Below are 26,676 nucleotides of genomic sequence, written 5' to 3'. Positions count from 1 at the left end.
GCAGCTGGCAATCTCACCTGTAATGGGATTTTCTACGTTCTGTTGGTGCACTGGTCGTCTTTCACCTCATAGTGCTGAACGGGGAGCCTGACCCTTGCTGGATAAAGCCTTGTTTCACTGCAGAAGCCATCTGGGTGTCCCAAGGGCAGTGCCTAAAGGATGAGCCCTGTTGAGTTCATTCTTTATTTGGCATTGTCAGAGCAGTGATGTGAGCTCAGCTCCGATCTGAGGCTGAGAGCAGCAGCAGGGCAGGAAGGGGACGCCTGCATTGCTCGGTGCAGCAGCCCAGAGCCGTGCTCCTGGAGTCGGAGCAGCTGCGGGGCCGTTCCCAAGCAGAAGCCGATGAGATGCTGCCAAGGGCTGAACTCTACGGGACGTCCAGGTGCAGTCCGGTCTGTACTTTGCGCATCCATCCGCCAGGAGGGGCCTCGGTCCCCAAAGCAAATCCCTGAGCCCCTCCGCAGGTCAGTGTTTGCCGGTCACGAGCTTTATCACAACGCCGAGCGCGAGCACTGCGATGGCCGCGGCCGCCGCCAATCCCCGCCGCAGGATCAGCCCCCAGGTGGGCGCAGCGCCCGGCAGCGCACAGCGCGGCTCCTCCTGGAAGTTGGCACCATCCGTCCTGGTGATGCCCGTGAGTACCACGCCGTTCTGAGCATCCACTCCCGCTGCAATGAGATGAGGAGAGGTCGCCGTGAGCCTCTGCCAGAGATCTGCGCGCTGCAGGCACGTAGCCGTCATCCCCAGCCCCTGCCGTACCTACGCAGCCCCGCACCGCTGCAGCAGGGAGGTCAGTGTGGGGCATCAGGGTTGGCCCCTTGCTGTGGGGTGCGGCGTTCTGCTGCTGCTGCTCCTCCTCCAGCGGCTGCGGGGTCACTCCTGCGCGGCGCTGAGCCTGGGGGAGCAATGAGACTCAGCCAGGGGGGGGATCCTCACCTGCAGTGCCTATGCGTGTTTTGTGCGTCCAGAAATGGCGCAGTGAAGGATGCCCCAGTTCCCCAAAGCTAGTGGGAACCTCAGAGCTGTTAGCACGGAGGGGCATCTCGAGGTGCTGGGAGGAAGCAGAACGCGAAGGAGCATCGTGGTCCCAAACACGGAGCCCTGGGTTTTGCCATCCCATCCCAGTGGATGGGTGCACACATGGTTACCTCCTCAGCCGCCTTCCTCCAGTCCATGCGGCAGATATAGATGAGGAAGCAGGTGCAGAGCATGGAGACGCAGATGAGCATGCTGAGCCACAGCCCTGCCGGGGGTGTGCTGGTGTCAGCTGGGCAACATCACCAGGCAGACCCAACTGAGAAGGGCCAGCGTGCCAAGAATGGGGACATCAGCAGGAATGTGGGAATGGGGCTGCCCAGCAGAGCTGCAGCAGTGGCTTTTCCCAGGGTGATTTAGGGCACTCAGCAGTGCACTGACTGTTCCAGTCTGCCCCAGTGCTTGCAGTCCCCAGCAGCACTGCAGAGCCAGGCAGAAGAAGCAGTAGGGAGCCGCATCCATCTATGGGGGCTGGGGGAGGCAGTACCTATGACGCCAATCCTGGCCACAAAGAGCAGCACGGCTCCCAAGGGCAGTCCCACACCATAGTAGCTCACAGCGTTGAGGATGGCACCGAATTTCTGCTTGCCTGTGCCTCTGAGCACCCCACCACAGGCACACTGCGGGGAGAGGGAGCAGGATGGGGCCAAATCTGGGGCTGTGAACCAGCTCTGAATACAAGATTTTCTCTGCCTCCCTTCATAGAATCATTAGGTTTGGAATACACCTCTAAGCTCATCCACTCCAACCGTCAGCCATCACCACCACGCCCACCAAATCATGTCCCAGTGCTCATTTCTCTTTGCCCCATCCTGCAGGTTCGGCGCTTCTCGTGCATTCAACACCAAGATCCCCTCCTAAAAGTAGCAGCACTCCCAGGGACTTACACACATGGCTTCAAACAAGTGGAAGACGACGTAGACAGGCATGACCCAGGCCACCAAGTCGATGATCTCCCTGCAGACAAAGAGCCATCAGTCTCTTTTTGGGAACAAGCATCCATGGCGGGAGCTGGGGGCTCTCACTTTTCATTGGTAAAGATGTATCCCAGCACGTCCTTTGTGGCAGCTAAAATGGCTCCTACAGCAACGCAAAACCCTCCTGGAAAGGAAAGCAAGGAGGTGAGTGCATCCTGATGGCAATGGGGGGCCTGGGGCAGAGAGAGAATGGGGCAGAGCACTGCTGCTGACCTGTGCAGAGCATGCTGGTGGAGGAGGACCTCTTGGCCACCTCAATGTCACCGGCGCCCAGAGCGTTCCCCACCTGCACACTGGCAGCTGTGCCGAGCCCCAGGGGGATCTGCAGCAACAGGGGGTAAAGACAGTGGCAGGAAGGACAATGGAGCATCAGCTTAATTTTGGTCATCTACTCCGTGGGAAGGGGAGGGAGAAGCAAGGAAGGACTTGAGCACGGAGAGGGGAGATGTAGAGAATGGAACTGAGTGAAGCTGAGCTTTGGCTGTATCTGAGCTGGGACTGACCCTAGGGAGCCCGATCTGAACCCAAAACCCACATCACTTACCATGAAGGCAACGACAGACACCTCGTAGATCACAGACTGTGCTGACAGCTCCACGACACTCAGCAGCCCTGGGGGCAGGAGGTTCAGGTGCTCAGCCCCTGTGATAACCACAGTGCCCCATCTCACCCTGGCAGTCCCCCTCCCTCTGCTGACCTATCAAGAAGCTGCCGATTTCATAGGTCCACCACTCGATGCACATCATGAGCATGCTGGGGATGGCCAGGGAGGTGAAGCTGTCCCACTCCAGCAGGCACTCTTTGGACCATCCTATAGAGAGTAGAGGGTTTGGAGGTTGGATATTAGGAAAGGTTTCTTCTCAGAAGATGTGTTGATGTTTTTGGAACAGGCTGCCCAGGGAAGTGATGGAGTCACTGTCTGTAGAGGTGTTCAAGAAAAGATGTCACACTGAGTGACATGGTCTAGAGCAGTCACAGGCATGGGTTGGTAGTTGCATGTGATCTTGTTGGTCTTTCCAACCTTAATGATTCTATGGAGGAGATGGTCCGTCCTGATGGAAGCCAGACTGGCCAAATATCACCCCAGGAGCTATTAGCTGAGCCCCCGGCATAATTCTCATGGGCTCCATGTGACCTCTAGCTGCACATACAAACTGAGCTGCAACGCTCAGCTCATCCTTCCCAGATGAGTGCACCTGAGGACAACCTCATGCCTACGCCTGCGCTCATCCGGCTTCTGGGCCAAACCCTAAAACACCTTGACAAAGGGCTTCCTTCCTCCCCAATTAATGGTTACTGCGCGGCGCTCTGCCAACGCCTGCATGCCAGGCTGCCACTGGAGCAGCACAGCATCCCCAGGCTGGGGTTAATGTTTCCCCTCCAGCACTAACAGAGCTCACTCAGAAGAAGCGGTAGAAGATTGACGAATGCATGCGTCAAGCAGGAACTGGAGGGAGATGCCTTACCTCCCCATGTCTTCACATGGAGCTTCTTGCCTACAATGTACAGGAACAAGAAAATGGTTTGAGAATACTGAGCAATGGTGTTGGCCCAGGCAGAACCCCTGCAAAGGAAATGAGAAAGGCTGTTGGCATCGTGCTCACATCTCCCTGGGTTTGGGGTGCTGGAGCCTGATGTCCCTGGGAGCACCGGCTGTGGCTGCTGCTGTGGTGTCCCCAAAAATGACTTTTGGGTTTCATTTTTCCCCCTGCAGGCATTACTCACACAATTCCCAGGTGGAGCACATAGAGGAAGACGGAGTTGGCGATCACATTGACAATGTTGCCAATAAGCCCGCTCAGCACCACGGGCCACATGATCATCTGCAACAAGGGGTGAACGGGGGCTGCCATCTGCCATGGCCGTGGGAAGACCCCACCAGCCCCCACCTCCCCACAGCTTTAACAACAAGAGAGGAAACTTCTGGCATTGGAGGTATAGCTCTGAGATGGGGACATTGGATGGAAGTCCACTGGGTAGAGGGATTTATCTCTCTGGAAGAGCTCTCCATGATGTTGTATGGGTGTGGGGTTGGGGGAGCCCTGAGCTGAGAGGAGCCTGGGTGGGTATGGGGTGTGGGACCCACCTGGTTCTGCAGGTACCTGGTCTCCAAGTTATACAGAAACACCGCCTGGAAAGCAAACAAGCGCATGAGCTGGGGCCAGTGCTGGGACGGAAAGGTGCAAAACACACGGCCAGCAGCCAGGGCTTACCGGCAGAGCAGGGACAAATGCCATCACATAGAGCTGGGTTAACCTGGGGGACACGAGAGGCACGGTCAGCGAGGGACACGGCCACCAGCACCCCACCAAAGCAGCGTCCCCTGGAGACCACCCAACCTGGAGACTTCAGGGTCCTGGCGGATGAGCAGCAGGAGCTGCTCGATGTTGATGAGCACAGCGCAGCAGGGGAAGCAGCAGAGCAGGAGGATGATGATGGCACGCTGCAGGATCACCCCCACGCGCAGCAGGTTCCTGCTGCCGTAAGTCTGAGGGCGAGAGCACGGCATGAGCTCTGCTCCTGGGAAGGGCTCGGTGTTTCCTCTGGACTTTAGTACTCCTGGTTATGGGATGGCTGCTGGAGCTCGGCAGCACCAGGTGATGCTTGAAACCCTGGTGGGTGGCCCCAGGGCGATGACACCCACCTGCGATATCAAGGTATCACATGCTGAAGACAGACCGTATCCTACAGAGATGGCAGTGACATTTATAACCTGGAAATGGGAATACAAACTGAGAGAAGTGAGTACTTAAGTGAAACAGTTTTTAAGTGAAAACAGTTCAAAGGAGGCTGAAGTCTCCTCTGTCCCCTCTGCCTGCAGGTCTCAGCCACCCATCCCCATATCCCAGCCCCACAGCATGCTCACCGCGATGGCCAGTGTGACAGACGCCAGCTCGACCTTGCCCAGGTGGCCGCAGAAGATGGAGCTGACCAGGTGTATCAGGAAAATCAGCAGCTGGATCAGGATCTGAGCATGAGGAGAGGAGATGTAGAGGTTGGAGATGGGTGTGAGGGTCACCTCTAGGTTCGGACAGGAGGGCAGCATGTTTGGCAGCCCTTGGTTGCTCCCCTCTCTGGGTCCTTACCAGCGGCCCTGCCAGCACCAGCAGCTTCTTAGCATCCTCCCAGAAGCTGCCTGGGATCAGGCGCTGCATCCAGCGAGGTTTCTTGTTACGGCCGTCAGCTGTCCCCTCGCTGATGCCATTCTCCTCGGGCCGCTTCATTCTGCCGCTCTGCCAGGAGTGAAACGTTCCCTTTTCTCCGCGCTCTGTTAAAGCTGCCGGGTGCCACAGCCCCGACAGGGTGAGCAATGTGTAACCTGGGGCTGAACTTCAGCCTGGCTGTCTTGGCTGCGTGTGGCCAGCAGCAATGGGCAGGGCAGGGAGCGGGGTTTTGGGCGGCGCAGATCCTGCGTCCCACTGCAGAGGAGCCCAGGAGCTCAGCACAAAGTGATGTAGGAGCTGAGCCTTCCCAAATCGTCCCTGTGAGCCCTCATACCCTGCTCTGCTGTGTCCGGTGGGCAAGAAGGTCGTCCTCCTCTTCCAGCAGAGATGGAGTGTCCGTGGGTCCGTCCGCTGCTGGCGGGTGGCTGTGAGTGTTCTGGGCCGTTCTCATCTCAGCACGGTGTTGGCCAACACAAGCCGGCCCCATTGGCTCCAGCTGTCTGCCCCGCACAGCGCGGCCGCGTCGGGTTTCAGCAGCACTGCTGTGCCAGGCCAAATATAGCATCCCTCCTGGGCCCAGCACAAGGTGCTGGCGATGGCTGGGAGCTGCTGCCCTGGGAGCAGCCCCTGTTTTGCACAGAGCAGACAGTGGCTCCATGCCTGTCCTACTCTTCCTGGGCTGTGGTGCCAAAACAACAGTGACTGCAAGCAGGGCACAGCCTGTCGCGTCCTCCCACGCCTGGGGACGGCCCGCTGGGGCTGTGCTTAATGCCTGCTGTGAGCTCCTGTAGGAACCATCCCACCCACAGGCACCCATTGCTACATGCCAGGAGATGCCTTGCACCACTGGAGTTGATAATTGCATCTGAGGGCTGAGCACACAGCCTGCAGCATCGCTGCTGCCACACGGCTGGAGGTAGGAGAGCTCGTACAGGGGGCAGGCAGTGCTGTTAGCACACGTGGCATCCCCTTGGCAGCACCACAGCACCCTCCCCAGTGAGAACCAGCAGCAGCTGAGGTGCACAGATCCCTGACTGCTTCTGCAGCCTCCAACCCTAAGGCCAGGACTTAGAGGCCATGTATAAGGTTATTCCTATGAGGCTTGGTCATCTACACAAACCAGCACACGCCTCCCCTCACCCAGTTCGGTTGTGCCAATGACCGGGGTCACGTTCACACCCTGTTAACAGCACAACATTTACTCAGAAAACTTTTATTGTATCAAAATTCCACCTTACAAAAGTGCAAAGAAGAGTTGCTCTAGGCCCTGTGCCTGTCATGCAGGGCCGGCGCCCAGTGCCCTGGCAGAGCGTTCAACCCTTTTCCAACCCAGTGGCCCTTGCACAGCAGTGGATTTCAACACCTTGAGGTGCTGGTGTGCAAGGGCCCACAGTGAGCAGGCAGTCTGGGCCTCTGCCATTAGCAAATGATTTGGACAAGTGCTCCCAGCAAGGAGGAAGCAGGATGGCAGCACGAGATCCCTGTCTCCATCCCTGGCCACGCCAAAGGTAAGTTCCAGCTTCCCAAAGTGACATCCCCCAGGCAGCGCTGGAGAAGTGACCAGATCTCAAGCTCAACCCCTTTAAGAACCATGTGTGTGGGACAAAGTATTATAACCAGAAATGGAGCAAAGTGAACTCTGTGAGGGGCTGAGGGAGGATTACTTCCTGCATCATCCTCCTGGGGCATCACCGTGTGCCCTCCCGCACAGTTCCCTGGTGGCACGCTGGCAGTGCCTCTAGCTGTGGGCTGTCAGGAGCCGGACCAGCACGCCCACCAGCAGCACAGCAAGGGCAGCAGCAGCAGCCAGCACCCGGCAGACAATCAGGGCCCTCCATGCCACAGCAGGAGGAGCAGGGACATCCTCTGGCTCTTCCTGAGTGATGAGCTGGTGATCTGGGAGCCTCTCGCCTCTTCCCACCATGCTGTCAGGCAGCACCACGGTCTCCACGTTGTCTGTGTCTACAGAGATGTAATCTGTGCAAGAGAGGTGAGTGCTGTAGCGAAGCTGAGCTGCAAAGCCTGCAGCCCCCATCTGCCCCCTGTCCAGTCCTGAGGGTCCTCTCCCGAGGCTCAGGGCTGAGGGAAGATGCAGGTGTGCTCTGGCTCTCCCTTGGAGCAGCCAGGGTGGTGACAAGGGTAACGGCCACCAGCACAGACACTGTGCTCTTTCCAGATATCAAAGCTGGAAGAACAGACACCACAGCCGTGGCTGTGAAGGAGAGGAAGGGCTGGGTGGAGGATTTGTGCTCCCTCCCTGTTGTAAGGCATGGTTACGTACCTATAGCAGATGTTTTGTTAGCAGCTGTGCCATTGGAGTTCACATCTTCCAGCTGTTTTTTCAGACCAGCTCGGACTTGAGCCTAAAAGCACACACAAGAGTTGTTCTCAGAGCAGAGATGTGCTGCCCAGCCAAGCAAACCCGAGCCTCCTCCCTGACCCTCCCAAAGCAAGCATGCTTAGCCCAAACTGCTCCAGTGCTACAGAAGAGGACAGAACTGGTGTCACTTTAGCTTCCCACAGACATCTTTACTGCTATTCTGGGGCAAAAGCTGGCATAACACCTACTAAGAGTTACTGCAGGGAAGCACAAGTCTTACCTCTTCTGCAGCTTTCTTCCAATCCATGCGCATGACAAAAGCGGAAAAGGAGAGGGATTGCAAAGAGATACAAAGGATCATCCCTACCCACAGACCTGCCAGAATGGAAATGAAACTTCATTGAGTGCTGATGGAAACCTCACTGCTTTCATGGTCAAAGTCACGGTCAAAATGCCAAACACAGCCAGAGCTGCAGAGCTGAGCAGAGGATGCACGTACCCAGCACCCCCATTTTGGCTGCAAACATCAGTGAGATGCCGATGGGCAAACCGACAGCGTAATAACCGACAGCGTTGGCGATGGCACCCAGCTTCTGCTTCCCTGTGCCTCTCAGCACACCACCACAGGTTGCCTAAGGAAAGCAGCAGGGAAGAGGGAGAACTTGAGAGCTACAGAAGAGTTGTTTTGCAGCAGTGCCAAGCACAGGGGATGCTGAGGTGCTACGGGTGATGCAAGCTGCTGCTGTGACAGTTTTTTCAGTTTGCTTTTCTGTATTGTAATAGATCAGGAAAGACCTAAAGGCAGCTTTGCACTCCCCACTGTACCTCTACTTGCAGGGAGGAATTGCTCCCCATGCTGGGTTACTCACTGCTGCTGCATCAAACAAGTGGAATGGAGCAAAGATGATCATCACTTTGGACACCAGCATAACGATCTCCCTGTGAGAAAGACGTATGTACTGATCAGGGAAAGCAGCACAGCTTGGGCTCAGGGCACTCTGGTTCTGATGCATCTCCTGGGCCAGCTGCAAACCCTGATCCCAGCCTCTGAGCTGCTCCTGGGCAGATCATGTTACCCAAAACGGTAACAAAACCCCAAAGAAAGCTGCCAACCCACTTGTCACTGGTGAAGATGTAGCCCACCACGTCTTTGAGGGTTCCCAGTAACGTTGCAACCACCACAGCAAAAACTCCTGAAAGAAAAAGAAGTGGATGAGCCTCAAAGGCTGCATCTGCTGCTCTTGAGCAGGTCCAGACCTCAGGGGCTTCACGTGATGGGGATGGGGCTTGGCAGACCTCCAGGTATTACTGCAGAGCAGGACAAGGCTGCTGTCCTTACTTTGCCCCTCGATGCTCTATCCACCATCTGGAGGTGGAAGACAGAATGCTAAATTGCACTTTAACTATCAAAGCCTTTGCACTAGGTTCCTTCTTCCCTGGCAGAAGAGCCAGGGTCTCACCCTGTCCAAACAGAGTAATCTGAACAAGTGGGCTTGGGTTGCTGGGAATGGTCACCAGTCCTGTGAGAGGTGAACTGAACCTATTGCTGATAATTCTTTTATTCCCCTCTGCAGGGACCTGGGCTGACCTGCGCACAGCAGAGCAGTGATGCAGGACGTCTTGGCTTGCACTACATCCCCTGATCCCAAGGCATTGCCCACTCTGATGCTCACGGCCACACTGAAGCCCAGAGGCACCTGAGAAGCAACAGACAAAGAAGAGGTGAGTGCCAACAGCCTGCAGCAATTGTCTTCTTCCCCAGTAGGGAATCTGCAGCTGATCCCAGTTTTATGCATCCAGTCCTTACCATGTATGCTGCAGAGGAGAGCTCGTAGATGACAGACTGAGCACCCAGTTCCACCACACTGAGCAGCCCTGGAAAAGATTCACCGCTTTGTTAATTAGGTCAAAATTAGTTTTAATTAGCATTAACTTTTCCTTTGCTGACAAGAAGGCAATGACTACAGGGTTCCCATCTAACACATGCAGCAAACCGCAGAACCAGCCGTGCAGAGGAGGCTGCTGGCAGGAGATGCTCAGAGACACACTCAAGAGGCAGCCACCAGAGCAGGCATGGCTGCAAGATGCTCTGCAGAGCCATGGAAAGAGAATTTGGACTCACCTGCCAAGAAGCTCCCGATCTCAAAGGTCCACCACTCAATGCACATCATGAGCATGCTGGGCAGTGCCAGCTGGATGTAGGAGCCCCAGTCCAGGAGGCAGTCTCTGGTCCAACCTGCAACGTAGGGATGAAGCATCATGAGCGCATGATCCTCCTTTTCCTTGCTGAAGGGGAGCCATGAGGTTATGTGGACATTCTAAAGACAGCAACCCATGGGATGTTGTAGGACACCAGCCTAGAGCTGCTGTACCACAGAGCATCCCAGAGGTGGGGGGATCAGGAATGGGCTTGGGGCTACAGTAAGGGACCACAGGCCATGGCTACAGCCTCTCCCACAGTGAGGAGATGGTCATCCCTTTATCAGACCTACAACCCAGGTGCTGGTGTCAGTGACAAATCCCCAGGGCCAGGCACTGTTCTGTTGAAGGGTTAAGCTCTGAAGAATACCTCCCCATGTCTGCACGTGGATCTTCTTCCACCACACAAAAAGGAAGAGAAGAATGGCCTGACTGTACTGAGAAGCAGTGTTGGCCCAGGCTGAGCCCCTGGGGAGAGAAACAGGCAGATTATAAACAACACCCTCACTCATTTTTCAGCCCCAGCAGACCTGGTGGCAAGCACCTATCCCTTGCTGCAGGAATGGACCAGCCCCTTCTCCCCCACACATGGCACCCAAGATAAACCCTCACAGCCCCAAGCCAACCCCTGCACCCAGGCAGAGGCTGTCACCACCTCTGCTCACACTTACACCATGCCCAGCTTCAGTGCATATAGAAAGAAGGCATTCATGGCCACATTGAGGATGTTGGCTGCAACTCCTGTCACAACCTGAGGCAAAATGATCGCCTGGAAGACAAGGAGAGACTTTAGAGTTTTCTTTTCCAGCACTGCCCAAGCTCCCAAGCCTGCAGCCAAGACCCAAGCTACCATCCAGCAAACACCAGGAAGTCCTTCATCAGTGTCTGAGGAGAAAGCCAAGAAGGTGGCTCCTGCTTCAGGTAAGATCAGATTGCATTAGACATGCAGAGGACAGCATGCAAGGCTCAGCAGCTGGTACAATCAGCTCAGTGCAGAGTTCAGAGGTAGCAGCAGGAGAACGGAGCAACCCAAAGGTGATTCCCACAAGCTCCTCCTGTCCCACAGAGCCAGCTGGAGGCTGTGGATCACACATTCCTCAGCCCAGCTCTCCCCAGGACAGGATGAACTTAGATCTCCAACCTTATCCACATTTCTAGGAGCTGGCCCAGAGCCCGGTTACACAATACCTGACTTAGTAAATATCTTGTCTGCAGCTGGTACAGAAACGCCGCCTGCAAGAGTCAGAATTCATTTGGTCAGCACTGCTGTACTATGGTTCAGTGGCCAGCTACAGTTTAACACCTACAGCAAGGTGTTAACACTTGCACGGCTGTGTCAGGGTGCTACAACATGGCACACTGCCCGCAGTCCTGTGCCTATGCTTGATTTTAACCTTGGAGCACAGCCTCAGCTTAGAGGAGCTTCTCCAGGGAGGCAGATAACAGCTGAGAGTCCAGTGGCTGCATGTGTGTGAGTTGCAGCCTTTATCACAGAGCTGAGTGAGCTCTGCAGCACTCGGTTCCAATGTCCAGAGCTTGTAACTTGTTGTGCAGAGACGTGGCCTGCAGTAAAAGCCTCTGCACACTAACATGAAGGAATTCATGTTTGCTGGTCCAGCAGCTGCTGGCCAGTGCTCATCCATTAAGGCTTAAGAGGCACATTGCAAAACTCAAAATCATGCTGCCTTGTGACCCACAGAGCAAGGACCCTTCCTCATTTCCCCATGCAGAGCTTCTAAGAGCTTTAGCAACAACTTACAGGAAGAGCTGGGATAAAGATCATCACGTAGACCTGCGTTAATCTGGAAAGAGAGATGTTTACCCAGTGAATGAGGCAGAAAAGCAAGAGCCAAACCAAGCAGAGTTGTATTTGAGCTCTACAGAGCCTAGATTTCAACACTATGCATTACAAACACCCAGCCAAACACTCAGCACACATGGGACTGACCAAGGGGCTTCAGGGCCTGCAGGGCTGAGACCTGATGTGCTGCTGATCAGAGAGGAGTCACACTCAATCTCACTCTGACCTGGAGACCTCGGGGTCCTGCCGGAGGAGCAGGAGGATCTGCTCAGTGTTGATGAGGATCGCCCAGCAAGGAAAGCAAAACAGCAGCAGGATGAGGATCCCTCGCTGCAGGATGGTGCCCACTTGCTTCAGGTTTTTGCTGCCATATGTCTACGTGAGGACAGAGGACCAAAGTAAGATTTGTGGGGAGCCAAAGGGTCTGGGCATTTGCTCAAGGCTGGGGCAGCGATGTAATTTTCCTTCTTGCTCCCAGCAGCGGCCACCACCAGGCTGGTTGGGTTTAACTGGCTCTCGGGTGCATTGTGCTTCCCTCTGCTATCCATCCTCCCACCTTTTGTGCCCCAAACCACACCACACAGGAGGTGAGACAACCCCACCAGTAACAAGGAAGAGGGAGCTGCCACCAACCTGGGACATCAGCGTGTCACATGCCGAGGCCAGACCAGAACCAACGGAGATGCCGATCACATTGATGACCTGGAGGAGATACGAGTGACTTGGGCAAGTGAGAATCACAGGGAACGTGGCCCAAAGCACCATATCTCTCCCTGTTGGGAAGGGAGATCGTTCTGCTGTGAGTTTTTTGGGAAGTTTCCAGACTTCCTCTGTTTTTCACAATAACATATTGATATTACCTAAACACCTATTCCTTGTTATGACGTGAAAAGGAACATCTAGCAAGGGATGAGCAGCTAAAGGACTACAAACAGTGCAGCTCCCCACCACACACACACACAGCCAGGTCTTGCTGCCCAGCTGCTGGCCTTGCACAGTCACTGCTTTTCAGCTCACATCTCCTGCCTCTGCTCAGGAGGCAGGAACAATTTGGAAGGATGCAATCTTTGTGCTGCAACAGGCTGTGCGCAAAGAATCCTCAGATAAGCATTCCTCCAGGGCTTTTCTTTTGCCCCTTCTTCTTTTCTATTCCCCTTTTTTGATGTCTCACCATTTTCATGTCTCAAATCAGAGGGTAAGCAAGGCAATACATACAGACACGGCCAGCGTCACAGCATCCAGCTCAGCTTTCCCCAGATGGCCGCAGAATATAGAGCTGACCACGCTGATCAGGAGCCCCAGCAGCTGGGCTACAAACTAGAATGGGAAGAGGAGATGGAGAAGTGAGCACCACTAGGACAGAGGAGCACTGCCCTTCCCCTGCAGCTGGGCCATGGCCAGTTGGGTTTGAACCAACAGCGAGCTTCCCCAGGTTGCTGGTGGCTTTGTCCTTAGACCCAGTAGTGTTTTGGTGCTACAAAGCTGATCTGCTTGTTTAGCTGATGTCCTTGTTTAGCTGAGGCTTAATGGTTCCCTTCTTGGAAACTGGAAATCCCTTCTTTTCCATCATGAAAGCTGAATAGAGAAAGAAAACTCCCAGTGCTTTTTTGCACTTCTATGCATCTGGGGAAAGCTCAGCTCCCCAAAACACAGTGTTCTCTCCTCTAAGTCTGGCCTGCACGTTCCTCTCCAGCAAGGATTGGTGATGCTGTCACAGACACTGAGCTCAGAACCTCATTTTTCCATGGCAAGAGGTCAACCCCGATGCAGCATGGAACTGCTAGAAGAGGATGGTATGAGCAAGAGATCCCATGGCAGGTGGGTACAGCTGGGGAGCCATGCCTGGGGGCTGCTCACAGTCCTGTCTTCCTTGCAGGCTCCAGGGCTGCTGGAGAACTGGCTCCTGCGAGGCCTGAGGAAGAACCAAACCAAACCTCCCACCGCTGCCTGCCTGCACTGTCTCAGGCCCGTCTCAGCACGTCCAAGCAGCTGTGAGTAAGGAGAGAGCAGGAGAGCTCTGTACCTCTGTGACTGCTCTAGCACAGAGAGCTAAACTTGGCAAGCAGCACTAGGTTTGCTTTGAGGCTCTCTGTGCCCACCAAGCAGGGGATGGAAGCGTTGAGGGGCTGATGGGCACTGCTACGGAACAGAAACCACCGTGACTTCCTCTGCTGCACCGCGGCATTGGGGCCACGTGAGTGTCACTGAGGACATCGCCCAAAGCTGCTCCGCTTGGTCCTCGTCCACCAGGAGGGGCGGAGGGCTCAGGACACAGAGCATCCAGTTAGACGGATTTTCAGCCCAAGCCAGCAGCAAAGCCCGGGCTCCCAACGCACCGCCGGGGGAAGGATACGGCTGGAAGGGAATCTGCCGCGCTGGGTGACAGCTAAAGGATGAACCACAGCCGAGCCCCGTCCGTATCGGCAGGCGGGTGCAGGCGGCACCGAAGCGCCTCGGAGCAACGCCGGCTCCGCGGAAAGCTCAGCCGAAAGCTCCGTTCAGGCCCCCCCGCGCCCCGCGCCGCTCCCGTCCCCGCATCCCCGGCTCTCACCACCGGCCCCGCCAGCCGGGCCAGCTCCCCGCTCTCCCGCCGGACCCCCGCGGGCAGGAGGCGCCGCGCAGCCCGCAGGCACCGCGCCGTCAGCCTGCCCGTCTCCGCCATGGGGCCGCTCCGCCGCTCCGCCGGGGCCGCCCGCCCGCCCTATGAGCACGGCCTCCCCGCCCCCGGGCCGTGGGGCTGCCGGCTGGGGGCGGTGCGGGTCGGAGCGCCGCGAGGAGCGGGGCTGCCGTGCGGGAGGATCCGCGTGTGTGTGCCCAGCGCAGGAGGATGCGGGTTTGGTGGTCAGGGTTTGCCCATGGGAGACAAAGGGATTTCTCAGCGCGTACTCCGGGCATGTTTCCCCTGCCATCAGCACCCTGTGGATTCCCCATCAGTAGGGGCACTCGGGGCTTGTAGTAGAATCACAGAGCCGTTCAGGGTTGGAAAAGACCTCTGAGAACCCTCATTCCATCCCCACCACCACCGTGCCCACTGACCGCGTCCCTCAGTGCCACATCTCCATGGCTCCTGAGCACCTCCAGGGACTCCCCCACCTCTCTGGGCAGCTGTGCCACTGCCTGACCGTTCTTGCAGAGAAGAAATATTAAGTTCTTTACAGAGAGAGTGGTGAGGTGCTGGAACAGCTGCTCAGAGAGGCTGTGGATGCCCCGTTCCTCGAGGTGTTCAAGGCCAGGTTGGATGGGGCCCTGGGCAGCCTGAGCTGGTATTAAATGTGGAGGTTGGTGGCCCTGCATGTGGCAGGGGGGTTGGAGATTCATGATCCTTGAGGTCCCTTCCAACCCTGGCCATTCTGTGATTCTGTGAAACCTTATCCAACCCTGAACAACCCTTGGCACAACTTAAGGCTGTCACCTCTCGTCCTCCAAACCAGGGATCCCCCATCCAGCTGGCTGGTGCTGCCAATGGTGGGACCACACCTCGGCTGGGATGCCCATAAAGGACCATATTTTGAGTGGGAGTTCAGGTTGTTATGAGGGAATGTGGAGTCACCATCCCTAGAACAGTTTTCAAGAGCAGGGGAGATGTGGCACAGAGGGATGTAGTTTAGTGGGCAGGGTGGGCATGGGTTGTTGGTTAGAGTAGATGATCTTTTCCAACCTTAATGATTCTGTGTTCCTACAAAGGTGAAATTCTACCTATGTGCAGGTGCTTGGAACCAAGCAGCTGTCCCCAGATCTGTTTCCACCATATGGAAAATTGCAGTGGAAAGGGAGGATTGCTTATACATAGAAGCTGTAACTGCTTATACCCTGTCTCAGTGACTTGCAGCTGTGATGTCACCTCCCAGAAATGTAAAGCCTCGTTAATGTTTCACCTTCCCCTTTGCTCCTTTGGCTAAGATATGACATCATGCAGTGCTGTGCAGCAGTGGTAAATCATAGCCTTTGATAAGTGCCATGACAGAATCTGGGCACCACAGGTCACCGCAGTGTCTGATCCCACTGTGAGCTGATCCTCGAGGCTGCAGGAGTCCGAGCTGCCTGCAAATCTGCACCTTTGGGGCAGCTGTGAAGAAATAGAAGTTGTCAGCAGTGGATGATGAACGTCCCTCCTGGCAGTCACAAGTCCACTGCCTGAGGACAGAGGGGTTCCTGTGGTGCCTGGAGGCAGGAGGGGACAGAAAATGCTCTGATGGTGCCATTCAGCCCTGGACAAACTGAGTGTGTGAGTCCCTTTCAAGTTTGCTGTGATCCTGATGGGACAAAAAAAAAAAAAAAGAATAAATCCCATGCTGGCAAAGAGAACCAACAGAAACCTGGGGAAAAGAATAAAACCTTTCTTCTTCGGGCTTAGGGGGTACCTAAAATTGTTGCAGTAGATGACCTTGGAGGTCTTTTCCAATTTTAATGGTTCTGTGATTCTTTACAGTGGTACCTGCAGGCTCTGGGCTACTGGAATGCCTGACATGCATAGAGGAGTTGTGATGAGGCAAGCTGAGCCTCGTGCTGGCACATTTGCTCCATCCCTTTCCATAGCAGGGATAGGGACGGTTCCAGCTGCCCCGTGGCATCTGTGGAGCCCATCTGTTGGAGCCTCAGCCAGATGGTGAGGGTCAAAGGTAGGCTAGCCTTGAACCCAGCTCTCCCAGCAGCCCGGATGTGTTGCAACATCAGGGAGAAGAATTTGAAGGGTCAAATTCCTCCAGAGTGTAACATCATTGAGTTGGGTCAGTTCAGACCTCCAGCGATGTGCTCAGGCAGCCTGGTACCCTAACATGGACGTGTTTAAAGGAATTAATGTGTGACTGGTGAGGAACCGGCTGGAGCACACAGCTGGGCTGCCCTCTGTGAGCTGCTTCCAACAGCTGGGATCTTCTCAGCAATGCTGATGTAAATCCAGAATGGAGGAAATTCCCAGCAGTGTGCAGCACTGGGAGAGCAGCAGCAGGCTTTTCCTCCACAGATTTCCAGCAGAGTTTTCCTTCCCCGAGTTTTCTCCAGATCCGTGCATCCATATTCTGAAATGCAGCCAACATCCTGCTAGTAAAATAAACCTCACAAATGCACCGTGTCTGGAACCATTAAGATTAAGAGCTGCCATGTAAGAAAAATGTCAGAACACAACAGATTTGTGTCAGACACTCATCTGTTTGAAGAAAGCCCCTTTCTTTTAAGGGACCTTGCTGCTGGCTGATGTCCAGAGACCGTGGAAAATCCACTCCCCCCTGAGTTCAAAATACAGCTAAATTAGAAACTAAAGAGCCTTTTGCAATGAAGTTGAGTTTTATTTAAGCATCAGACCCTAGGAGAGCATGATCAGAGCTGCTGTCTGGCCAGGGATGGATGGAGCACACAGGTTTGGGACTGCTGTACAGGGGACATCCCAGAGCAACCATCTTCAGACAGCTCCTCATGTGTAACCATCTGACTGCTGAGAAAGTTGCTGTTTGTATGTACATATATAGCAAACAGTGCTAATGATTTCAGGCTACAGTGACCCCAGCTGCAGGGCAGCCTCTCTATTGGGTATGCAGGGACAGATTTCCTGTTTAAACTCACACAAGTGTTCTCAAGTTTCCCCATGTGCTCAGCACTGAGGCTGCACCTTGAGTTGTGCGTTCACTGCAAGAAAGACATTGAGGCCCTGGGATGCTTGCAGAGAAGGGCTGTGAGCACAAGGCTTATGGGGATTGGCTGAGGGAGCTGAGATTGTTCGATGTGGAGAAGAGGAGGCTCAGGGGGGACCTCATTGCTCACTACAGCTCCCTGAGAGGAGGATGTGGTGAGGTGGGAGTCCTCTGCTCCCAGGTAACTGCAATGGGATGAGAGGAGATGGTCTCGCGTTGCACCAGGGGAAGTGCGGGTTGGATGCAGACTCCGTAAGTTCATCCTGCAGGTCGCCTGGCTTCTTTGTACCCCTGTGAACTGGTGTTCCGCTGCTGTTTGCACCGCCAGCTGTAGAATAACAGGACATCCGACAGCGCAGCGCCCGGTAAGGCTCCGCGGGCAGCGGGAGGTCCCGGCTGCAGTTCCGCCTTCAGCCGCGCAGTGGCGCCAGAGGATCGGGGAGCGCGCTCCGTGCGCAGCCGGTGGGTCGGGCGGAGGAAGCGGGGTCCGATCCGCCGGGTTCCGCTCTCCGACACCGCATCTCCTTACCCTATGGGGCTGCAGGTGGGCTGCCAGCCCTTTCCCCGTTTGATCTGGTTGCTCTTTAAGAGCAAGCAATGCTTTTTAGTTGCTCTGTGTCTCTTCTACTTGGTTCAACGAGCACAGGTCAGGCCCATTGACTGCAGCCATAATTTTTACAGCTGCTACATAGGTTCATTGAGTTCAGGGCCACAGGCTCAAAACCAGCTCCCCTGCCCTAATGAGCCCCAGTACTTAATTAACGTAGATAAGGCGGGACAAATAAAAACAAGGCAAAACTCCTCTGGCTTTGAACCACCCCGAGGGAGCAGGTCTTGGCACAGGAAAAGAGAGATTGTAATGCTGTAATAACAGTGATAATTAATTGTATTTATAAAGCATCCCCTGATGGTTCTGGATGCCATACAATGTTAAGCATCGTTGGAAGCAGCAATAACAAGAGGCCCAATAAGGAAGGGCTGCAGAAATCAGTGTCTGCACAGCGGGCATTGGGAGAATCTGCAGGGCTGACCCAGGAAAGTGAATGGGGATAAATGGGGATAAATGGGGATAAATGGGGATAAATGGGGATAAATGGGGATAAATGGGGATAAGGGGAGCACATTTGGGTCGTGAGGAGCAAATCTGTTCCAGTTCCTGGTTTGTGTGTCACGACCCAGGCGTTATTTCCTCTCTGTATTGCAGCCAGGTGGAATAAAGGCTGGAAAAGACCTCTAAGATAATCTTACCACATGAGTTAAAGCTGTAGTTTCACAGAATCCAGTCCACCAGTGCCCCCACCACAAATTCTGCCCACTAACCGTGTCCCTAAGCAGCACATCTGCGTGGACCTGGAACGCTTCCAGGGATGGGGACCTTCCCAACTCTCTGAGCAGCCTCTGCTACAGCATCACGGCTGTTTTGGAAGAGAAATGTTTCCTAAAACCCAACCAGATCCTTTTCCTCCACGCAACCTTCTGGCCCACACATGGGGCTGTTATTGCCATCCAAAATCCGGGAAGAAAACCCTCTTTAACTCGGGCGTGCTGTCAGAACCACAGCCCGGCACTTGGGGATGCAGCCCATCGATCCCGTGCACTTCAGGATTCCCTTTCGGTTCCCTCGCTCCGCGGATGGAGCTACGCCGCAATTCGTGTCGCTTTGTGAAAAACAACGAGCACTTTCCAGGCTTCCCGAAAGCTCTCCCCGTCCTCTCCGACCCACCGGGCCGAGCACGGCTCACCGCCATCAACTCCCCCCCGCCCCCCCAGCACCACCCCGGTGCCGCCGGGGGTCGGGCCGGGCGCGGCGGGGGCGGGCCTGACCGCACAACAGCGCCCCCTGGCGGGCCGGGCGGAGCGGAGCGGAGCAGAGCGGGATCGGGGAGCGGAGCGGAGAGGCGCGGGATGGCGGGCGCCCTGGCGGAGGTGCTGGGCGAGGTGTTGGTGTCGGCGGACGGCGAGGAGGTGGCGGTGTCGGCGTTGGCCGCCCGCGGGGTTTCGTTGGTTGGGCTGTATTTCGGTTGCAGCCTCAGCGGCCCCTGCGCGCAGCTCGGCGCCAGCCTGGCCGCCTTTTACGGGCGCTTTAGGGGGGAGGCTGCGGCGGCGAGCGGAGCTCAGCGCCTCGAGATCGTCTTCGTGTCGGCGGAGCAGGAGCAGCAGCAGTGGCAGGAGGCCGTGCGGGCCATGCCTTGGCTGGCGCTGCCCTTCGCCGAGAAACACCGCAAGGTGAGAATCGAAGCCGCGGGGAGGCAGAGGGGCTTTGTCCGGGGGGCGGCGGGCCGGAACGCAGCGCGGGGGGGAGCGGAGCTTCCGGAAAGTTCCGAGACCCCGGGGCGGGCGGTGGGGAGCGGGCGTGAAGCTGGGGGTGAGGGGGGGGGGGGCTTGGGTTTCTATGGGCTGTTAGAGGGGGTCGGGTGGTTGGGAGGCTCGGAGCCGGGCTTTGGTTGCTGGTCGAGGTGGCGGAGCTGAGCCGGCGCTGCTCGGTCGCAGTGTTTGCATAGCAGCTGATCGCTGCGCTGCGCTACAAGTTACGGCCCCTCATCGGCGGCGTTTCGGCTGAAAGACGGAGAAATGGCAGACGGAAAGAGCTCCGTAAAGCGCGCAGAGCCGGGCTGCGAAGGAAAGAGCAGATTTTTCAGATTTCGACGAGTTCCCGGCTTTGCTATTTAAAAGAAAGAAAGAAAAAAAAGTCTCTACAAATCCGATCTTCCCTGAAACCATTGAGCAATAACGAGAAAGATGGAGCCCCGCCGTGCCATTTCTCAGCGTCTTGCTGGAGCGTAATTGCAGCTCCCGGCTGAGTGCTGGGAGTTTCACTCCACAGCTTTGGGGCTGAGCTCTGTAAGGTGCGGCTGTGCCTGAGCATCCCTGGTGCAGAGGAGGCTCCTCCATCCCCAGCGGGCTCTGAGCCCTCTGTCTGCATCAGCACGGACATCTTTAAGACGTTCGCTGCCATCTGGGCTCGCTGTTGGGTGTCCCCTATCCTGAGCAGCGTCAGTGGTGACATTTCAGCTCGTTCTGCTCAGTGCAGGGTTGGTGTTTGGGTGCTGCGCTGAAGGCTCCGATTTCCCTTGGAAGCCAAAGCGCTGCTGTGTGAGCGCTGGGGTCGGTTTGTTCAGTGAGGAACTTGCTTAGCCCCTCAGAGGAATTGCATCCAAAGCTGCTGTCTTGAGAGCCAAAAGCTCTCAGTGCAGGGGCACGGGAGGGTTGTGGTTCCAATTAGAAGCTGGCAGTTTCCCTGCAGAACGTTGCAGATTGTTTAGATGGGGGACTTTCTGCCTCCCGTATTTGCTTTGAAGATTCCACTTCAACAGAGTTAAACTGTTGGGATGTAGTTGAAGTGGAAGGTGGCATTAATTTCATATTCTGGTCAGTGCTTCCATCTATTAGATTGCGAGAAAACGTGAAATTTAAAGATTATAGGGTCTTAAATTCTTATTCCAAGAAACCCTGAGTTAAATTCAGGATTATTTTTGTGCGGAGTGTAAAGTAATCGAAGCTTGTGCTGTATATTTTCAAAACTAAGCAGATGTGATGTGGCTTTGGAGGAAGTTTAATCTGCGGATAACAGAGAACCTATTTGTAAGTTATAAGGGCAATTATGTCAGGATATCAGGTTTCTAAACAGGAGATTTATAATCTGTAGCTCAGGCAGCTCCAAGACTCCTCGTATAATGGGCTGATTTTTAAATAGTCGGGCTAACGACCCGGCTGTCTAGAAAAGCACAAACTTTCTATTTTTCAAACATGTGCCAGCAGGAGCCGGGGGTGTGCAGCATATGTTCAGTACCTTGCAGGCTTAATTTGTTTTGAAACAAAAGCATTAAAAAAAAAACGCAGGCCGTCTTGTTGAGTTATGGCTCTTTTGCTCTGAAGGCTCTTTTTGAGCTCGGTGTGAGCCAAGCCCTGGAGAATTGTGTAGATTTAGTGGCAAAAAGGCATCGTGTGGATACAGAACAGGGATGAGAGAGAGGGAGAGATGTGGGAGATTTGGGCAGGGAGCTGAACCTCATCCCTGAGCGCTCGGCCTCAGTGCATTGCCCAGCCTGGAGGTTTGGGAGAACCGCTGCGTGTTGGTTTGTTGGAGGCTGTGACAGCGTTGGCTGGAGATGAGTTATTGTCCGTGTTGCTGCTGCTCGGAATTATTGAACATCATGGCTCTTACGGTGCTGGTTTCCTGCCTGTCAGACTGCTGAAATATTTATCAGTGCAGGCGTTGCCTATCTCTGGTGCACATTTGTGGCTCTGGGCAGCCTGGCCCTGGTGGTTGGTGACCCTGCACATAGCAAGGGGTTGAAACTAGATGATCGTTGTGGTCCTTTTCAACCCAGGCCATTCTGTGATACTCTGTGTTGGTTTTTGTTCTTTGTATTTCTCCCTCTTTCCAAGCTCAGGCGCTGGATTGAAGGAGCTGCTTCCTTTTGGGGCTGGCAGTAAAATTCCCACAGTCCTCAGAGGAAAACAGCATCTTGCTCCTATGGTAATTGGAGCAAGCAGTATGGGCTGTCAAAGGAAACAGCCACTCCTCATGGAATTCCTCAGTAACTCAATAATGCCAGGCTGCAGATAGCAAGGGCGGAACAGTCCGCAGAGACCAGCTGAATTGGGGAAACTTCAGCATCTAGCAATTTCTGTTTCCAAACGAGTAATAAAAGAGAGCAGCAGAAGTCAGCAAACATGTGGACGTGGGGAAAGCCTTTGATTAATGAGGAGGATGGCACCGTGCCTCTGTCTGAGCCACAGACAGCCATGTTATTGGCTTTTTTCAAGAGCACCGAATGAGATCGGAGGCCTTGGGCTCTTCATGCACAGCCCTCAATGAAGCAGTTTGTGTTTGGCTTTGGGGACAGATAATGCAGCTGTTGGTAATTGATTTATCTTCTGGTAGTGCCCGGAGTTGCTGAGCAGAGCATGAGAGAGAGATGTCGATCCATGCCTTTGTTTTTTTGGGGCTTTTGGTTTAGCATCACCCTGTCGTTATCTGCTTGCACAAACAGCTGCTCAAGTTTTGGAGAATTGGTTTAATGATGGCAGTAATTGCTGACTGCTGCCCCAGCTCAGTAATGTCAGCAGCCCCATCCGCCTTTGTGCCCTGTCCCAGGATGGGATGAGATGGGACAGCAGCCCCACCACCTCCTGGGACCATCTCCAGGGTCTCCTGTCACCTGTGCTGGGTGAATTTAGGAGCCTGTGGGATGTTTATGGCACACAGCCTTCTGCAGGAGCATGCCGTGGGTATCAGGAAAAGGAAAGAGTGGTGCTGCAGTGGCGCAGCTGCCCAGGGAGCTGGAGGATTCCAGAGCATGATTCTGTGATTCTGTCCCCCCAGCTGTGTGTCCTCTTAGTGGTCTTTGCTACAGAAGTGCCCCGTTTTGGTGTCAGCTACGTGCTGTCCCACATCCCTGCGTACGGCAGCATGGCAGAAGGGTCAGTAGAGTGGAGGAGAAATAGTGCTGCTGGGTCTGCACTGATATCCTGAGCTGGAGGAGACTGCCAAGGGACCATCAGAGATCGTCACTGGGAGAGAAGCACTGCATTTTTTTGCTGCTGTTATTTTGCCCTTGCTTTTGTTTTTACTCGTTACTTATTTGTCGCAGTCATCTCTCTCTTTTTAATCCTGGTTTTCCTAATTGCACTGTCTTGGTGCAGCCATTCTGAGCACAGCGGTGTCTGTTCTGTGCTCTGCCTCCAGATCTCTGTTTTCTTTCTACTGTATTTCTGTGTCTGCTTGAATGTTGCCCATATGCGTCCTGGCAAGGCAGAACTGCTTCCAGTGGGGCTGAAAAAGTTCTTTTCTGCTTTTAAACAAATGCAAAGCACATTTATTGCATTTCTGTGATTGCTCTGTGAAGTCTCTGAAAACAATTTGAAGCTCTTTCTGCTCATGCTGGTAAATATGTTTTGCTTAGTTTTCCTTTATCCTAAGGCTGGATTTGTGTATGCTGGTCTGCGTGTTATCTCCCACCCTAATACAAAATGTGAGTTCTGTGACAGAGAGGCGTGTAGTCTGTCTCTGTATGAGAGAAAAGCCTCTTTGTTTTGCCCTCAGGAGGTGGAAGGAGCTGGCTCTCCCTTCTGGATGCTATTTTAGTGGCTAGTCAAATGCAATGGGTGAACCTGACTGGACAGGCTTGGGAGAGCCTGCATTGTGAGTGCATCTCCATCTCTGCAGGTAAAAGGTTGGTTGTGAGATGGAGGCTAAAATGTGACCACGTCTCATGAAGTCTTTTACAATAAATATTCATTTCTCATTATTAGTAGATTTTTTTAGCGTTTTCTGTCCTTTGTCCCCAAGAAAAAGCTCTGTCTTTCTGCTTAAGAACACCTCCAGCTCTGCTAATGAGACTGCACTGAGAATGATCTGGGATGCACTGCAGCACCAACTGGGCTGCAGTTATTGAGGTGAAAATGCCATTAAATTACACTGTCTGCTTGTTTTCTGGGGAGGTGGGGAAACTCCAACCTTTGCATACAGCTTAAGATATACCCTGGTTTTCAGGGACTTTCCTCTTTGCAGTCACCATCTGCTGAGGCCTGGGAGGCAAAGTGGTCAGCACAGATGTGGGATTTGTCTGACAGAAGATTTGGTAAATCACTTGAAGCAGCTTTTGAGTTTCATCATATAAAACTATCCAGTTAATAACTTTCAGCTGTATCCCTGACTTTGTGTTTTCGGGGTGGGAATGTGTATGAAATTGTTGGCTCGCAGAGACATGGATTTGAAAAATATGGACTTTTCATGACATCAGGCTATTGAGTAAGAAGCAAGGCATTAACAGCACCAACTGATGGCTTTGTTTGCTTTGAAACTCACTGGTTCTGGAGCACGGGGATGGGAGATCTGTGGGAGCAGCAGTGAGGAGCCCGTGTGCTGTTTTTCATTGTGGCATCTTAATCCAGATGTTGAAAATGAAAGATGTTTAAAAATGCAAGCCTGACAGTTTTGTTTGTTGCTTTCGGGTTGCAGAGGCAGCTTTACTCTTTAAACTAATCAGCCCAATTCCAACAGTGCATTGTTTTGGAAGCTGAACTGCTTTCCAGGACAAGGTACAGAATTAAGATCAATTCTGAGAAGTACAGCAGTGAACTTTTAAATATGACTCAGGAATGGCGATTCAGTGTTTCCACATGGTGAGGACAGCACCAAAGCCAAAACATTCTCTAATTCTTGTTGATGACGCTTTTCCAAATTAATTCTAAGCATGTTTCAGACAGCTTTGCAGCTCTGCACTGACCCTGTGTGCAGCTCACAGTTGTGCAAAGCCCCTGATCTTTCAGCGGAATCCCAGCCAGCGTTCACAGGCTGTGGATAAAATCCAGGCCCTACAATACCACTGCTGACGTCCTTGGAGGTTGGGTTTTGCATCCAAAACGTGGCTCAGTGAGCACTTGCTCAGGGGAAAATCCATGTTGTGCATGTCTTGCTGATGTGTCATCTGCTGTGCTGTTCATTGCATCCTTCAGTTGATAAGAGCAGATAGACGAGGTGCTGCTCTGATGCCTTTGGCATCATTCCCCAGACCTCAGGGGTCTCTGGATAAGGCCCACGCTCTGCTCAGTTCCTCCCAGCTCTGCTGGCTTGCAGCTGGGTCTCGTGCTGGCATTTCCTTTGGGTTGTGACCCATCCCCACTGCCCCGGGCTTTTCAAGCAGCTTGATAACATTTAGGTTGGAAATGCTCATTTTTCAATACTGAAAACGCTCCCTTTTGTACCATCACCTGTAGTTTTCTGTAGGTACTTCCTAGTGCTGTAGAAGGTCTGTGTGAAATGTTCATTGTTAGCAGATAAAAGTTTTGAGAGTGTCGAGGGATTTGGGGAGTTTTTTGATCCTTTCTCACGGACATATTTGTCATGTTTCAAAGCAGCTCATGGTGAGGTTAGCTCATGCTGGCCAGGATAAGGTTTCACTTCTGTGTTTTACATTCTTGCCTTTTCAGCAACGTTCCCAGCATAGAAGTTGGGGTATGGTTTTAATCTAAGCATAGTCAAAAGATACTGCACTTCACAGCAAGCAGACCAGCCCTGCTGCCCAGCAAAGCAGATGGAACAAAGCCATCATCTGCTCTGCGTTGTGCTGGCAGATGGAGGGGTGCAGGTGAAGTGGGGTGCTGCTGGGGCTGCAGTGTGCCCAGCTGAGCCCAGGAGAGCGATTTTGGGCAACCTCTGCATGCTGAGAAGCTGCTCGCTGTGCTGGTCTGTGCGAGTTGCTTCCTCCTCCTTTTTCTCCTTCCCCTCCCAGTTTTATCGGGGAAACAAGTTCCAAGCAAAATATTCCAAAGTGATACTTAATTACTCTTTAAAATGCAACTATTTGTCTTATCAGCCATGTGGATTTCTGTTTGCTGCTTTGATTTGACAGTGAGTAGTTTGTCATTTTTAAAAAGCTTACACACTCCAGGAATCTGTGATTTTTATGCTTTTGAAAGGAGAGATGTTGAATTAACTGCTGCTTTGAACTATTCACGGATAATTTCAGGCCCCCTGCTTTCAGCAACTAACAAGCTGACTCCTGAGCTTTCAGGCTGGGTTGAATACTGAATAATCATGACTTTGTAGCTATATGTGTTCTTTAAACCAGTTCCATAACACATCACAGCGCAGTACGCCGTGCTTGAGATGCTCTCCAGACAGATTACTTTGTGCTAATGCCATCTCCATGCACGAACAATTAGGGAAGGGAAGAGTAACGCAAACGTGGTGAGGGTGTTTGGATTCCTTGTGACTTGTGCGTTGTATACGTTAATTTCCTTTAGTTTCCTTCCCCCCGGCCCTTTCTGGTCTTTATGCCTTCACACTCCGCGTTGGGTTTTATTTTAGCTTTCAGCAGGGGACATCTGATTTGTTTGAATTCCAGCCATGCCATGCAGCCCTGCTATGGGATGTGCTTTCAGAGCCATTTCTGAGATGAGCAGCTGCAGTTGTAGGCACTTGAGGGACCTGTCCATGGCTGCAGAAAGCAAATCTGTGCTGCTGGGACCATTAAACCCCTCCACCTCGGTGAGTCTGTATTTCAAGTAGGCAACACAGGCAAAAGGCATGGGGAGATTAACAGCCCAGAGAAGTCGTACAGGAAATCCGTTCCAAAGGAGGGCATTTAATCTGGATGCATTCCAGACCTGTGCCTTCAGCCCAGCATCGTCCCCTTCCCTTGGTTCCTTTTGAGGGGAGCTGGGGGCTTTGTTCCATTGGGCTGCAGCAATGCTGGGAATGAGATGAGGAGTTGATGAATAAGCAAAAAGGCCAGTAGAGCAGCTCTCTTTCCCACTAGAGAATTTAAACAAGTATCCAGATTAAAGCATGAGCATCCTGTGCATATGTTCTGCTGTGCAGCAGCTCAGCACATCATCATCTTAAGTTTTCTGAAGAAAATGCAGTGTCTTGTTGTTTGGGTTTAGAGTACACGGAATTAATGGAAGGGTGGAACTAAACAGATGCAGTTTTCAGCGTATTCTCACGCCTGACTTTCAACACCATGAACAATTGAAATCAACAATTAATATGTAAAGAATTTGTGGTCTTTATTTAGTTTGACTGCCTGCCTGCTGCTGTTGC

At 53.5% G+C, this 26,676-nt stretch overlaps 3 protein-coding genes and 2 long non-coding RNA genes across 6 annotated transcripts in view; 3 read left to right on the top strand and 2 right to left on the bottom strand.

Moving 5' to 3' along the window:
- Positions 1–235: 235 nt before the first annotated feature.
- Positions 236–5,299, bottom strand: LOC122166424 (multidrug and toxin extrusion protein 1-like). The gene is made up of 17 exons (XM_042830187.1): positions 5,099–5,299; positions 4,879–4,980; positions 4,657–4,725; positions 4,352–4,500; positions 4,226–4,268; positions 4,099–4,143; positions 3,738–3,835; positions 3,479–3,576; positions 2,710–2,823; positions 2,557–2,624; positions 2,226–2,334; positions 2,061–2,136; positions 1,923–1,992; positions 1,523–1,655; positions 1,149–1,243; positions 760–895; positions 236–668 (listed from the first exon to the last, which is right to left on the bottom strand). The coding sequence occupies exons 1-17, from the start codon at positions 5,234–5,236 to the stop codon at positions 466–468; spliced, it is 1,746 nt and encodes a 581-aa protein (XP_042686121.1). The 5' UTR covers positions 5,237–5,299; the 3' UTR covers positions 236–465.
- On the top strand, positions 606–3,980 carry LOC122166426. The gene is made up of 3 exons (XR_006170805.1): positions 606–790; positions 1,854–2,156; positions 3,727–3,980. It is a non-coding gene; the product is annotated as an uncharacterized LOC122166426 (long non-coding RNA).
- A 398-nt stretch (positions 5,300–5,697) lies between the features above and the next one.
- LOC122166425 lies at positions 5,698–12,282 on the top strand. 2 transcript variants are annotated; one of them, XR_006170803.1, is made up of 4 exons: positions 5,698–9,218; positions 10,504–10,616; positions 11,657–11,894; positions 11,978–12,282. It is a non-coding gene; the product is annotated as an uncharacterized LOC122166425 (long non-coding RNA). The 2 variants fall into 2 exon arrangements; XR_006170804.1 differs by having other exon boundaries at positions 11,975–12,282.
- Positions 6,360–14,158, bottom strand: LOC122166423 (multidrug and toxin extrusion protein 2-like). The gene is made up of 17 exons (XM_042830185.1): positions 14,048–14,158; positions 12,712–12,813; positions 12,130–12,198; positions 11,723–11,871; positions 11,455–11,497; positions 10,884–10,928; positions 10,367–10,464; positions 10,066–10,163; positions 9,619–9,732; positions 9,304–9,371; positions 9,085–9,193; positions 8,614–8,689; positions 8,366–8,435; positions 7,996–8,128; positions 7,777–7,871; positions 7,458–7,539; positions 6,360–7,153 (listed from the first exon to the last, which is right to left on the bottom strand). Exons 1-17 carry the CDS (start codon positions 14,156–14,158, stop codon positions 6,915–6,917), a joined length of 1,701 nt encoding a protein of 566 aa, XP_042686119.1. The 3' UTR covers positions 6,360–6,914.
- A 4,870-nt stretch (positions 14,159–19,028) lies between these two features.
- Positions 19,029–26,676, top strand: part of NXN (nucleoredoxin) — a 48,384-nt gene continuing 40,736 nt past the window's right edge. The window contains exon 1 of the mRNA XM_042830317.1: positions 19,029–19,349. Coding sequence (XP_042686251.1) covers positions 19,029–19,349 — 321 coding nt within the window. The remainder of the gene's footprint in view (positions 19,350–26,676) is intronic.

This window comes from Centrocercus urophasianus, unplaced genomic scaffold (assembly GCF_019232065.1).
Source record: "Centrocercus urophasianus isolate 14NV4802_14NV808 unplaced genomic scaffold, USGS_Curo_1.0 seq_33, whole genome shotgun sequence".
Taxonomy (NCBI): domain Eukaryota; kingdom Metazoa; phylum Chordata; class Aves; order Galliformes; family Phasianidae; genus Centrocercus; species Centrocercus urophasianus.
This window is presented reverse-complemented; position numbering and strand designations above follow the sequence as displayed.